The sequence below is a fragment of the Triturus cristatus genome, chromosome 12 (assembly GCF_964204655.1).
Source record: "Triturus cristatus chromosome 12, aTriCri1.1, whole genome shotgun sequence".
Lineage (NCBI taxonomy): Eukaryota > Metazoa > Chordata > Amphibia > Caudata > Salamandridae > Triturus > Triturus cristatus.
The window spans coordinates 205,260,396-205,275,305 of record NC_140595.1 but is presented as its reverse complement, the minus strand read 5'-3'; the positions used below and the strand labels follow the sequence as shown (position 1 = coordinate 205,275,305).

Sequence of the window (14,910 nt, the reverse complement as noted above, 5' to 3'; positions counted from 1 at the left end):
GGTCTTTTCAACCAAAGGAAGTTTTGAATCAGTCTGTGAGGGAGTGCAGGGCACAATGTCTATATCCGAGGATAGTCCATGAAATTTCTTGATATGACTTGAATGAATCCAGCCCTTGCGGCCCTCGATCTTCACGGCTGTCCTTGTGGTGAGCAGAACCAACTTGGGTGTCCTCCACCTGGGCTCCAGCTGAGTCTTTCGGTCGAAATTTCTCACAAATACGAGATCACCCGGAACTACGTCATGGGGTTTCACCTCAGTGTTGTCGGGAAAGGCTGCAGCTACCTGTGAACGACAAGATTGTAGTGCAGACATCAAGGAAGCCAAGTAATCTGTCAGCATATTACAGTCAACATCAGTTATTTTGCGTGGTATAGGCGTCCCCCACATATTTGGTGGTCTGCCGAAGATCACCTCATACGGGGATAGCCCTGTTCGAGAATGTGCTACCATTCTCATGTAAAAGAGTGCAACTGGTAATGCTACTATCCAGTCGACACCTTTCTCTCTGCATATTTTGGACAATCTGATTTTCAGTATCTGATTATGTCTTTCTACGAGGCCTGCTGCCTCGGGGTGTCGGACACAGTGGAATTTCCACTGATATCCTAACAGAAGTGAAACATGTTTCATTAATTCGGATGAGAACGGCTGGCCGTTATCTGAGTAGACAACACGTGGTAAACCGTATCGTGGGAAGAATTCTCGAACCAACTGTTTGGCAGTAGTCGGGGCAGTGTAATCTGAAACCGGGTATGCCTCCATCCAACGGGACAGAGCGCAGACAACTACGAGAACATATTTGAATCCTCGACATCGTTCCATCTGGATATAATCCATCTGGAGCACTTCAAAAGGGTGATTAGGAGGATGAAATCCACCCTGTTCTACGGGAACGCTTTTTCCTGGGTTGAACTGGCAACAGATCATACAGGTACGGACTTTTTGTTTGGCTGCTGCTCGTAAATGTTTATTGAACCAAATGTGTTGAATGCTGTCTAGCATAGCTTTTTCTCCTAGATGCGCTGGACTATGTATAGTGTTAATTATAACTTGGACCATTGAATCAGGAAGGAACCATACAGACTTTTCCTTCATCATCCATCCTTGGTCCGTTTGGATCCCTCCTAATTCAGTCCATTTCCTTATTTCGTCTGGTGTAGCATGTGTCTGTATGTCAATTACGTCAAGGGTAGGATCTTTAACTGTCATACACTGTGTCGGTGTCGGGACTATTGTCTTTGTCATGTCGGATTTTTGAGTTTGAGCTGTCTGTTTAGCTGTTCTGTCAGCTAAATCATTGCCTTGAGAAATGATATCAGTAACTTTCGTATGAGCTTTACATTTTATAATTGATATTGCAATCGGTAGATGTATTGCATCTAATAAGGCATGAATGAGGGGTCCGTGCTGAATGTGGGCACCGTGGGAAGTTAAATAACCTCTCTCTCGCCACAGCACGCCGAAGTCATGTACAACTCCGAATGCATAACGTGAATCAGTGTATATGTTGACTTTTTTATTTGTGGCTTGAATACAGGCTTGTGTCAGAGCGATGAGCTCTGCGGCTTGAGCTGACAAAGTATTTATACGATTAGTTTCAATGACTTCAGTATCTGTTGTGACTGCGTAAGCAGCCACTAACTCTCCTGTACTTGTTCTCATACATGAACCATCTACATACAATGTCAGGTCTGGGTCTGACAATGGGACATCGGTTAAGTCTTGTCTGGGTTTCGTCGTTATAGTAATAACTTCAATACAGTCATGAGCTAGTGGGTCTGTTCCGGTTACTGGTAAAAGTGTGGCAGGATTCAATGTGTTACAGCGTCTGATTTCTATATGTGGCTGAAACAATGTAAGCTCGTACCCTGTAAGTCGTGCTATAGTCAAGTGTTGTGTTTGCGTTCTATTTACAAGAATCTCTACTGCATGGGGTACTTGAACTGTCAATGGATGTCCTAACACTATGGCATCGCTTTGTCTGATTGCTAAAGCTGTCGCTGCTACTGATTTTAGGCATGCAGGCAAAGCCTGAGCTACGGGATCTAATGTACTAGAAAAATAAGCACATGGTTTGTGTGCTCCTGCTTGTTCCTGTGTGAGTACTGACAAAGCAGTACCTTCGCGTTCTGTAACAAAGAGTGTAAACTGTTTTCTGTAACATGGTGTTGCTAAAACAGGTGCTTGACATAAAGCTTTCTTTAGGCTTTCAAAAGCTTGTGTATGTTCCTGAGTCCAAGGGAGAACAGTCGATGTGGCTGCCTCCTGTGAGGTTAACTGAATGAGTGGTTTTGCTAGAAATGCGTACTGCGGGATCCACTGTCTACAGTATGAAGTGAGGCCTATGAAAGCCCGCACCTCCTTTTGTGTCTTGGGTATTTGCATGTTAGCTATTAACTGAATGCGGTCGGGTGTAAGCTGCCTTCCCTCCTTGGACAGCGAGTGTCCAAGATAAATAACTCGCTGGACACAGAATTGCAGCTTAGAAGGGGACACCTTGTGCCCTTTTTCGGCTAGAAATTGTAAAACTGTCAGTGATGCTTTTTCACATTCCGGTTCGCTTCTTGCGGTGATCAGCAGATCATCGACGTATTGAAGCAGAGCAGTGTTAACTGGCATGTGGATACTGTCAAGTTCTCGTTTCAGTGCTTGGCTATAGATGCTGGGGCTTTCTGTAAATCCTTGAGGTGCGCGTGAGAATTTAAAGCTACGTCCATTTAAACTAAATCCGAATAAATATTGACTTTCCGGATCTATTGGGACGCTGAAAAAAGCATTCTTGAGATCGATTACAGTAAAGAATGTCGCTTCGGAATCAATAGCTGTCAGTAATGACGAGATATCTGGGGCCACAGGAAATTGTGGCACAATGCATTTGTTTAATTCGCGCAGATCAATAACCAATCGATATACTGGCGGGGCCTTTGGATCTGTTCGTTTAAGAATCGGAATTATCGGTGAATTACATACATTGGAGTCTGTTTCCACAACTACTCCTTGGGCAATGAGCTCGTCAATGATTTGTAGTAAAGCCACTACAGCATCTGGTGGTAACTTGTATTGTCGCATTCGTGGTAGCACCACTCCTGCCTTTAATGTGACCCGATATGGTGTAATATTCATGCAACCAACATCAGTAGGGCCTTGTGCCCATAGATGTGTAGGTAAAGTCTGCAGTCGGGGATCCATGTCTCTAGACACATAGTGACCTTTAAAATCACGTAAAAACAACCTTACTCCTTCCGGAGAACAACATATTATAGCTCCTAGAGCTTTCAATGTTTTTATTCCTAGCAAGTTTTCTGGACATGATTTAGTAAGTAATAAATCTGTAGTTCGGGTCAGAGGTCCTATCGTAAGTGGCAGAGGTTGTGACACTTCATTAACAATAGGTTTTCCTGAAAAACCAAGGGAAATATTCTGTGAGCCTGAGAGGGGTGCCCCTGGAACTTCACTACGTTTTATGGTCGTTCGACTTGCCCCTGTATCGAGTAAAAATTTTCTGTCTTGACCTAATAATTCACTATGTATATAAGGTCCTTCTTGATCTACAGGGATCTCGATAAGGGGTAAGTCAACTTCCCTCTCTAGGCTTGTTCATGCGTAACGCTGATACTCAGGATATTCATACTGTGCGGTCTGATACATTTGTCGTGTTGTTGTCTGTGTGGCAGCAACAGGCAACGGTGGTGCAGCTGGCACAAACTGTATTGGTTGTTGTGCGGCTGGCATGGCCTGGGCATGCTGCAGAGCTCCTTGTTCATTCTGATCTTGTCTGAGTGGCCGTGATCTTTCTTGTGTTTTACCTATGCTGATATTATGTTTCAAAACTGGACAATCGTGTACGTAATGACCTGGCTTTTTACAATAATTGCATGTCCCTTTTACAGGTCCTGCTGAATCGGAATGTGTCATACCCTTTTTATGTCCCTCAGCTGGAACTGTCTGAGAAACTAGCATTTTCATTTTCGTGTCTTTCATGCGTCTGTGTTCATGTTCTTGTTCCTCTCTAATTCTATTGTGATGGTACTGTAACATTTGTAACATTTGTGATGGAGTGTTACCTTGCCAGGTACTCTCGAATTTTAATACTCTATTCTTTACTTGGGGCAGGGCATTTTCTACTAATTTTGTTACAAACAGATGTGGGTATGATTCGCTACTTGCTTTTATGCCACTATTTATACCAAAACATTTTTCAAATCGGGCATAGTAATCACTAGTGTCTTCATCTTGCTTCTGTTTACAGGCTGAAATTGTACCCCAATCTTCCTTTTTCGTAGTTAATAAACGCGGCAGTACCTGTACTAGTAAACCTGGTAGTGCTTTAGTTTTATCCCCAAGTCCTGCTCCTGCAGTTCGGGCCTTTTCTTCCGCTTCCAACACTGACCATTCTATCTTTTGGTCTCCTACCTCCCACTCTTTTTCCTTGAGTTTCTCGTAAATGCCAGCAGGCATCAATACCTTTAATATTGTCATAATGTCGGGATAGGTATACTCTCCCATGAGTAACATGTCTTTAATTTCTCGGTGAAAACCCGCTGGATCTTTGTCATGACTGGGTACCACTTTCTTCATTTGTAACAATTCTATTTTCGATATGGGCGTATATACAAATACGCGCTTGAACTCGTTGTCCTCGCCCTTTATTGGGTGCACTTCTCGTAAGGGATTCTGTCTATCCATGTAATACGTGGTTCTTTCCTTGATGGGTAATGAGACACGGTCTGAACATACAAAAAGAATATACTGCTTTCTTGATTCTAGAATTTCTTTAATTAATTTAGTACCTGAACCTCTCCATCTATTCGTGAGTAATTCGGTCAATATATCAGGTAAGGGACCAGGATCTGAATGTTGACTCTGATATAGTATAATGAGTTGTTGAATCATATAAATCCCAGCTAAACGCTGTTCATCTGGGGTGAGATTCAAAAATGTGCGTGCTACTGTATCATCACTATATTTTCCGGGACTGTCCACCCAATGGACAGCTGCCCTGGCTAAATCTTGTTCATCCATAGAATCGAGGAAATGATAACCCCTTCGTTCTCGGAGTAGTTTGTCGGCGGCTTGGAACGAATGCTCGTTAGACCTTATATTAATTATAGGTATTTGGAAATTCCTGTTATTATCTGAACATATCGGACGTATCGAGTCAGTAAGACATCTATTACTATTACAAGATCTTCCTCTTCCTACATAGGCTATAGTGTCTGACTGCCCTGGGGGCAGTCCTGATCCTTCTTCCTCGCTTTGTTCGAACTCGTCTACCTCTAATCTTTCTTCGTGTAGGCGTTCTATTTCTTTACGGATCTTTCGGCACATGGCTATTATACAATTTTGTTTATCATGTCTACCTTCTGATATATTCTGGCTCCATCGGGTAAGAATTTGCATTGCTTCCGGGTTTACCCCTGGTCGGTCTTGATTTCTGATCACACAATTTATGAGGAAACGTAACAGTTCCCCCTGTATCTCCACTTTCTGATATTCCATAGCTCTGTTAATACATCCTGGATCTCGCCCTGTTTGGACAAAATGATATATTTTATCTAGATGCGCAGTCATTCCTGGTAACTTCCCTAAATACACTGCGGCTCGTCTGATACGCAATGATGCCAGGGTCATTTCGTCCTCTTTTCCGGGCACAGGGTCATATCTACAATCTATAAGAAGTTCCTTAAGCGTACGGGCACTTATGAGTTTGGGTGTACGTGAATGTGCTGACTCTTGAAAAGTAAGTTTATTTATTCTGGGTGGCGTAGAAAAAATATTGGTAGCACCTCCCGTAGCCCCATCTGGGGTGTCGGGTGTGAAAGGATTCGTTGAACGTGACACGGCAACTATAGGTGTGGACACAGCTATAGAAGCAGCTGTAGGAGCGGATGCAGAAACAGATGTGCTTGCCGGAACTTGTGACTCGATTTGTTGCTGTAGGGATACGGGTACTGGATCTTGGCGTTGGATCTCCCTGGTATGCGGTCTATGCGGGGCGGAATTAGCATACTCGGGAGCTGCGTCATCTAAATATGAGGAAAGGAAAACATCTTCTGCGGTTCTAGGATGCCCCTTAGGATGTACCTTTATTGGGAACAATGGGGTTGGCAAGTCTTTCGGTATCTCTGGAGTAGCCTTAGGTAATCCTTCGGCTAGAAGGGGATACATACCATTCATAAGGGCATTTCTTTGTCTGTCTACTTGTTCTGATTTCACTCGGATACCTTCCTCAATTAATAGATTTTCTCGAACTTTATTTGAACTCTCTTTACTCTTCTCTTCCTGTCTACGTGCTTTTTCTGTTCGTCTATGTGATTCTTTACGCCATAATTCAATGGCATCTTTCTGTGACTGTCTGACTTTCCTTTTCCATAACTCTTCTTCTACTTTCATGATGCACTCTGCATCCCAGGTTCCCGCTGTGGGCCACCTCTGACTTTCTGGTAATTCCTTGGTGTAGTCTACCCATAAATCAAGAAATAATATGGCGTCTAGGCCATGTTTATGATACATGAAGTACCCTGGAGTGTCCCTAGGAGGAATAGGAACGGCTTCTTCGAGTACCCCTTTTCTTGTAGTGATCTGTCTTAGTTTCGAAAAGAGCGGCATATTGAGAACTGACCTTATACTTGATTTTGACCAACTGACCTGATACTTGATTTTGAACAGACTTAATACAATAAACACGATAATGAACAGTCATTCATACCACAATATACAGAACGTACTTAAAACATTTAACATTTAACATTTAACTGAAACAACAATGATGATCGTCTGCATAACTAATCACCAAGCATAATTCTTGACAATAACTAGATACTTCGGAATACTTGATATACTGCTAAACAGTACAGATACACTGCTAAAACAGTGCAGACCGGATTTGTGTACCCAAACCCGTCTTGACCGGCACAACCTATGTGCACGTCAGAAATGCCTCCACAGTAATGGTACTCACCGGGTAGCTTCGGAAACGGAAGGCCTCGGAAACTTGAACTTGAACCGGACTGGACTCGACTCGACTCGTCGGAAACTGGACTCGACTTGGGACTTCGGAAACTGGTGGGCCTCTGTATACCTCGGATCTTGCTCTCTCAGCTAGGCTCTGGTCGGGATACTTCGCACTTCTCACCGCCTCGTCTGGGTGTTGATCGCAGTCTCAGTCGCCCCCGCTTGACCGGAGGGAGACACAGGAAATCCTGCTGGTACGCGTAATTGTCCGTCCAGCTGTGGCAGGAGACCGGGCCTGCAACTCACCGCCGGCGCGTGAGATGAGAAAGTGTCCCTGTTCGGGCGCCATTCATGTGGTAAATAATTTTCCTTTACCTGGACTTAATTTGATACGGAAACATAATAAAATAGCTCAGTAAAATGAGAGGCAGAATCCGTGGTATTAGAGGTTCGGAATGGGCTTTATTCCAATGAACGATTATAATCGGTTGCTCCAAGTTCCATCACCACGGAGGTTCAGGAAGTGAAGTACATACATTATTGACATGAAATGACTTTTATAGTACATACATTACAATGAAGCGAATACAGTAGGCGTAACAATTGATAAGGAAAATGACGATTTATCTGCGTAACCAAAAATGGGTGTAATAAGGAGTAAAAAGGAACATAATTGGTTATGATGTCACATATAGGTGGATCTATAAGATAATACTTGGCATAGATGCGCGCGCAGCAGCATGACGTGTGATTGACGTGCAACTAGGGGGTGAAGGGGACTTGACATTTAGCTCTACATGTGGAGACGAAAAGTCTGGGGGCTCAAGTCAACCTAATCCCAAATCATATCTAACATCCTATGTTTAAAGAACTATGTTATCCACAAAAGAAGGACTCTCGGACAGAATCTATTCTATACTGACTGTGCGTGTGTGTACAAGCGTCTAAGTGTCTACACTAGATGCGAGGGGGTAGAAATATTCCATGGTAACAGGACTATGAATTACTTGTATAAAGACAGAGAAGCCGGGCCTTTTGCTTGGTAACTGGAAGAATGTTTACTTAAACTACTAGGCAGGAATGCATCGGCTGAGGGGGAAGCAGATAATTCGAAGGTGAAATACAGTTCTTGGCAGAGAATAGGCTGATGTCAGGCTTCGTGAGCCGCGCAGAGAATGAGACAAAGTTCATGGTCACAGATGCAGGCTCAGACTGGAGCTTTCAGAGGCAGAAGGCAAGAAGAGTTTGATGACAGAATCAGGGCCTACTTGCCTGGACTGTAAAATGGCATAAGTGAACCATATAAAGCCGGTGGCTTTTCATACTTAGGAATGGAATATCCGACCTATTCATGGCGGATCTGACAGAGGACATGTTGACGGTGGACGCACATGTATTTGCGTCTTCATAACTGGAACTGGAGGAAACATACATGTACTTGTAACATGCAAATAGAACCGTTGGGGTCCAAGATAGGGGACATAACTGACCAGAAAAATCCATATTTCCACACATGTTGAGGGAGTCCCCAAAGATCCCCCAAGGCCAAAAACGGAATTTTTATTTTTTCGCTAATTTTGCCGATTACACTTACCGTACGCGTACGGTAAAAAAATGTAAAAAAAAAAAAAATATCCACACTCTCCCCACCCCGTGTGCAAATGGTGCCCGAAGGGCACCATTTGTGCATGGCTTATAAGAGGTGTGAAAAATTTAAATATTACCTTTCAAAACGAAGTGCATCATATGTCCTCCATGTGCGCACGGTGCGCGAAGCGCATCGTGCGTACATGGCCCATCTAGCGTAACGTGGGCACGCGGTGCGCGTAGCGCACCGCGTGCCCACCGTGCGTGCACGGCACTAACTGCGTAAAGTGGGCAGGCGGTGCGCGAAGCGCCCCGCGTGCTCACTGTGCGCGCACGGAACGAACTGCGTTAAGTGGGCGCGCACGCCACGAATGGCGTAAAGTAACTTAGCATTTAAAAAACCGTACAAATTCACTGAAAAAACCATAGGTTTCACACACGTTATAGTTAGGAATTAGCATTTAAAAAACCTTGCAAATTCACTGAAAAAACCATAGGTTTCACACATGTTATAGTTAGCGGAAATTTTACTGATAAAAAACCAATGAAATTCCCCCGTTATAGTTAGTGCAGGCAACTATAACTCACGCGACCGCAATCTTCTGCTGATGACATATGTGTCTTTATGAAAAAAAAATATTTGTAATATATGTATAGCTAAAAATTTATGGAAGAAGACATGGGCAAATAAGTGTCTAACTACAGTATTAGCATCAGCAGAGGATTGCGGTCGCGTGAGTTATAGTTGCCTGCACTAACTAGAACGGGGGAATTTCATTGGTTTTTTATCAGTAAAATTTCCGCTAACTATAACATGTGTGAAACCTATGGTTTTTTCAGTGAATTTGCAAGGTTTTTTAAATGCTAATTCCTAACTATAACGTGTGTGAAACCTATGGTTTTTTCAGTGAATATATATATATATATATATATATAATCAGTTCACCAGTAAATCTGCACCTATAGAAGAACTCCTTGAAAGGGTGCAAATGTACTATTTTTGTAATTCACAAACATTGGCAGTAGTAGGCTTGGAAAGGTGTGCCAGTCTCACCTTCCTAGGCATGCTACTGGCAAACACCCAAAAGGTCTTGGGATAAATGCTTGCAAATAGTCTAACCTGTGGCAATTGCTCGAGGTAGCATTCTGATGTATTGTCCTTCGCTCACTGTGCCACTCTAGACAGAGGCCCCCCTAATGCACATCAGTACTGACCCTGTTCCTCAAGGAAACAGTCCATCCCCAACCGTGGTCATCTCGACGCTCCTCCCTGCAGCCCACTGCTTTTTAGGTCTCGGCTAGCGATGGCTGCGCTTGCGCAGTCTCGCTCGTGAGAGATAATGACTTGGGAGAAGAGGGGCTTGAACCCGCCCCTCTTCTCCCCTGTTCTCCATTGGCTGGCCTAGTAAATGCTGGCCAGCCATTGGAGAAGAGGTCCCGTCACTCCAATCATGCCCCGTCCTTTTCGGATCGGGGGGCGTGTATTTTGCGAAAAGTCTCAGGGAGGAGACAACAGCAAAACACGCCCCCGAATCCGAAAAGGACGCTCCCTTTCTCCGAGGCATTTCTGCTGTGCCTCGGAGAAAGGCGGTGGTGTGTCATCCCCGTCCACTTGGATATCCGTGCTAAACTCACACTTCTTCACTCCAAGTCGAGTAGTAAGTGAGAAATGTGCTTCCGTTGTATTCTTGCTAAGGTCGATCGTCAATAAAAGTTAATGTGTTTCTAAAGCAGTATTATTTTATGTCTTCCGGCAACAATTAACTCCCAAGTAAACAAATGCTAGTACTCTCACAGTCATTTATCACGCTGCAAATCCAAGACTACAAGTTCTCAAATGGAAAAGATCAAACGGCCTGATAACTTAATCACGCACCAAATTTGAAATTTGAGAGCTCGGAGACTAAGCCTTCACCGGGGTCCGCATTACCCTGCACCGCCCCACCAAGCCTCATTGATACAGAAGAGCGCAGTTTCAACCCTAAACAACGCCGTAAAAGGTTCCACCACCGCCGTATCATGCGGTCACAACTTCTCATCGCAGTTTTAATTTTTTGCCTTACCTCATTTTTTCAGTAGTAAGGCATTCGAGCGTGGTGCAACTCTCTATCTCTCGCTACCTTCCACTGATTCAGAATTAATACTGGCGCCACTGTTCCTGAGTAGCTCATTCGTTCTCTCCATTGCAGCTCATCACGCTCAGATGGGAGTACGTAGGCAGGGCCGTGCTCGCGTACAAACCTTCAACCACGTTGAAGGCAATTTGCAAGTTTACTGTAAAGTTAGCACAAACTAAGACAACCAAAAGTAAAACTATGGTTTAAAAAGTCAACTAGAGCATTGACGTTCCTTTCACGTATAATGTTAGAGGTCAACAAGATAAAACCCCTGTATTTATTTTTGCATCTTGTGTAAACGAATTATTTCACTTTAATATTTGATAATCAACCTAACATTTCACTGTGTTGGAAAAAAAAATATTTAAGACTACTTCATATTATCCAGTATTAGGGTATCTTTCATAGATTCACATGCCTGAATCATTCCCCGTCGTCGGGAATGGGAGTCACCGGTAAATAACAAAGTAATGTCCAGAAGACATAAGACAGCCATAGGCCTCAGAGGCCTTAGCTTAGTAAGCTATCCACGTCCTTATGTAAAAAGGACCAAATTTTGGCCAGAGCCAATCAGCTAACACCACCCTCTAGAACCTTCCTGGTAGGAGCTCTAGTCCCTCAGATTTTCGTGAGCACAGTGCTAAGCAGCTGTATACTGAGAGATCCGAGAGAGCCCTTCCAGGGGAGGCGGGTGGGTTGCATGTGAATCTATGAAAGATACCAATACTGGATAACCGCAGTTACAGGTAAGTAACGCGTTCCTTATCCAGTATTAGGGTATCTTTCATAGATTCACATGCCTGAATCAGAGTAGCAAGCAGTGAAAAAAGCACATTTCGAAGATATGGATAACATACAGGTATTAGATAACCACATCTATCTGAGATAAACAACAGTGCTACTGTAAATCAATGAGTAAGTAATGCATACATTATAGTGCGAAATGTGCATAAACTCAGGATGGTGGGATGAAAGAAAGGGCTCACCTCTATTTAAAAAGATGACGTAGTACCGCTTGGCCCACTGACGCATCCTTCATGATCTCCGCATCCAGGCAGTAATGCTTGGTGAAGGTATGCGGCGTCTTCCATGTGGCCGCTCTACAAATGTCCACAATGGGCACCCCAGCAAAAAGAGCCATGGAAGTAGACATGGCCCTTGTGGAGTGGGCACGGACCGTTGTTCTCAACGGACGTCCTGCCTGTTGGTGACAGAAAGAAATGGCCGAAGGAATCCAGCGGGAAATGCTCTGTTTTGTGAGCGGAAGCCCTCTTCGAGGTCTGCTGTAGGCTATGAATAGCTGATTTGATTTACGAAAAGATTTCGTTCTCTCAATGTAAAATTTCAAGCAACGTTGAATGTCTAGTGAATGTAGAGTTCGTTCCGCCACTGTTTGTGGATTTGGGAAGAATACTGGATAACCGCAGTTACAGGTAAGTAACGCGTTCCTTATAGGCAATTCAATATATCATGGCCGCCACGTTTAAGAGGATGCTATGGGTTCGCGCAGTTATAGTCCTACTTCTATTACACTTTTGCTACTGACTAACTTCCTGGTTGGTTGCAACATGTACTTTTGCAATCCTAGCTTCCAGGCGTCCTACCGAGAAAAACCCCCCCAAAACACGGAAAGGCCGGGAGAGCAGAGACATTGTGCAGCCCGTAGCCAGCGGAGGTGGTCAGACCCAGCACCCGAGTCACAACGCGCAGAGCCACTGATGCAGGTAAGAGGCCCCAAATCTGCGTGTAAAAGCAAGGCACGGGGTACGAAGGGTTACTCTAGTGAGTCTCTGTGTCTAGGTACTGTGCTGCCTGTGAAGCGTAGCCTGTTTGCAGTGTCTGTAAATGAGCAGGTATATCATGGTCTGCCTGTGGCCGTGCGGGGAGTCTTGTGTTTGCGTCTGCATGTGATGGGTCTGTGTGCATGGTAATTCTGTACGTGCATGGTATGTATGTGTGCGATGCATGTATGAATCAATATGCATTGAAAAGTCTGTGTGAATGGCGAAAGGTGTGTGTGTGTGTGAATGGAGCAGGTTTGGAGCGTGTGTATGTAATTGATGCGTGTAGGGCGAGTGTTCGCATATCGTACGAAACGTATGAGTAGATGTGCTGGTCTGTATGATTAGATCTCTACATATGGGCGATGGATTTGTACGTGTGCTAATTAATAGCAACATGACAGGTGTGTGGAGTAAATAGTACCATATTGTTACGTATATGATCTGTATGTGTGTATGGCAAGGCTGACTGCTTCCTGACTGGTCTGTATGTGCGCGAGAGAGCTGTCGGCATGTTTCTGCGCGTGAATGTGGCGGGTCGCATTTAATATTCAGTTTTTTGTGAGGTTATCTGAACCCCACTTTTTTTTTAATTATTTTTATTGAACAGGCTGGTGAGTAAAACATACATTAATACATGTGTTTGTTCACAAGAGGGAAGGAAAGAAAGAAAAGAAAAAAAAAAAACGATAGACAAAATTAAGCTCAAAGGAGGAGCAGCACTATTCCATGAATGAACCCCAGTTCTTTTCGTGTTTCATCAAGGACCGGGTCCCCCTAAGATTGGCTAGTGAAGCCTCCATTGAGTAAATCTCAGTTACCAATGTCCACCAATCCCACACCGATGGTGGATCAGGGCGAGCCCAGGCTCTGGCCAAAGTTAATTTAGCACAAGACATGAGGATTGAAGCCAGAGCATCCTGGGAAGTGTGGTAAATATTTCGTTACCGGTACTATTTTTTATGCGGTAAAGTCTGTCTAAGAATAACTCAGTAAAATGAGAGGCAGAATCCGTGGTATTAGAGCGTTTAAAAAGGCTTTATTCCTATACAAAGGAACACAATTCGAATTGTGGGCCTTCTATTCCATCACCACGAAAGTTCAGGAAGGAAGGAACATATATTATTGACAGTTAAGCGGTTTTATAGAAAATGCATTACAGTAAAACAGATGCAAGAGGCGTGACAGCTGATAACTCAGATAAACTGTACATACGTAACTAAACATGGGTGTAACTAAAATACGTCATTTAAACATGATGTTACAAGTGGGTGGATCCATAAAAGAATCCTGCAATGTCAGCAGAAATATGTGGCAGAGATGCGCGCGCAGCTGCATGACGTGTGATTGACGTGCAACTAGAGGGTGAAGGGGACTTGACATTTAGCTCTACATGTGGAGACAGAAGTCTGGGGTTATGTCAACCTAATCCCGAATCATATCTAATATCCTATGTTTAAAGAACTGTGTTATCCAAAAAGAGAGGTCTCTTAGGATAGAATCTTATTCTATACTGACTATACTGACTATTAGTGCGTGTACAAGCGTCTAAGTGTCTACACTAGATGCGAGGGGGTAGGAATATTCCATGGTAACGGAGCTATGAGTTATTTGCATGAGGGCAGCGAGGCTTGGCCCTTTGCACGGGAGCTGGAAGAATGTTTACCTAAACTACTAGACAGGAATGCATCGGATGAGGAGCGAAGGAGATAATCTCGAAGGTGAAATACAGTTTTTGGCATGCGACAGGCTGGATCAGGCACCGTTAGCCGCGCAGGGAGTAAGACAAAGTTCATGGTCACAGATGCGGGCTCAGACTGGAGCTTTCAGAGGCAGAAGGCAGGAAAAGGCTTGATGACAGAATTCGGGCCTACTCGCCTGAATCTGTAAAATGTGGAAAGTGAACCATATAAAGTCGGTGGCCTTTCATACTTAGGAATGGAATATCTGACCCATTCATGGCGGATCTGAAAGAGGACATGTTGACGGTGGACACACATATATTTGCGTCTTCAAAACTGGAGCAGGAGGGAACATACATGTACTTATAGCATGCACATGGAGCCGTTGGGGTCTACGATAGGGGACATAACTGATCACAAAATTCATATTTCCTCATTCCCTCCTTGTCCCCTTCGGACCCTTAGGAGATATCGATCTTCATCAATCCATCGATCTGTTCATATAGTATCATTTGTTCTTCTTTCTTCTTCCGGGATCTCGAACGAATACTTGGATGTGGGATACACGAGGTGGCACACAGACCACAAATCGCTGGCCCACATTGTAGACATAAGCAGCAACTGAATAGTATGAGAAAGCCAATACCTAGGAAGGATAGTATTCTCCATCCCCAGGCTGACAACACGCCCCAGAACCAACCGGACCAAGTCCAGGTGCCTGGACTCTGGTGTATCTGGCTTACAATCTTATGAAGGCGGGTTATGGCTTTATATACTGACGGCGAA

At 44.0% G+C, this 14,910-nt stretch overlaps 1 protein-coding gene across 2 annotated transcripts in view; it reads left to right on the top strand.

Moving 5' to 3' along the window:
* Nucleotides 1–14,910, top strand: part of LOC146773073 (uncharacterized) — a 682,875-nt gene that overhangs the window by 360,436 nt on the left and 307,529 nt on the right. Inside the window, exon 7 of one of the 2 annotated variants that reach the window (XM_085638325.1) lies at nucleotides 12,250–12,385. The exons of the other annotated variant lie outside the window; for it this stretch is intronic. Within the exon in view, the coding sequence (XP_085494451.1) occupies nucleotides 12,380–12,385 (6 nt within the window). The 5' untranslated portion in view covers nucleotides 12,250–12,379. The remainder of the gene's footprint in view (nucleotides 1–12,249; nucleotides 12,386–14,910) is intronic. 2 annotated transcript variants of the gene reach the window in all.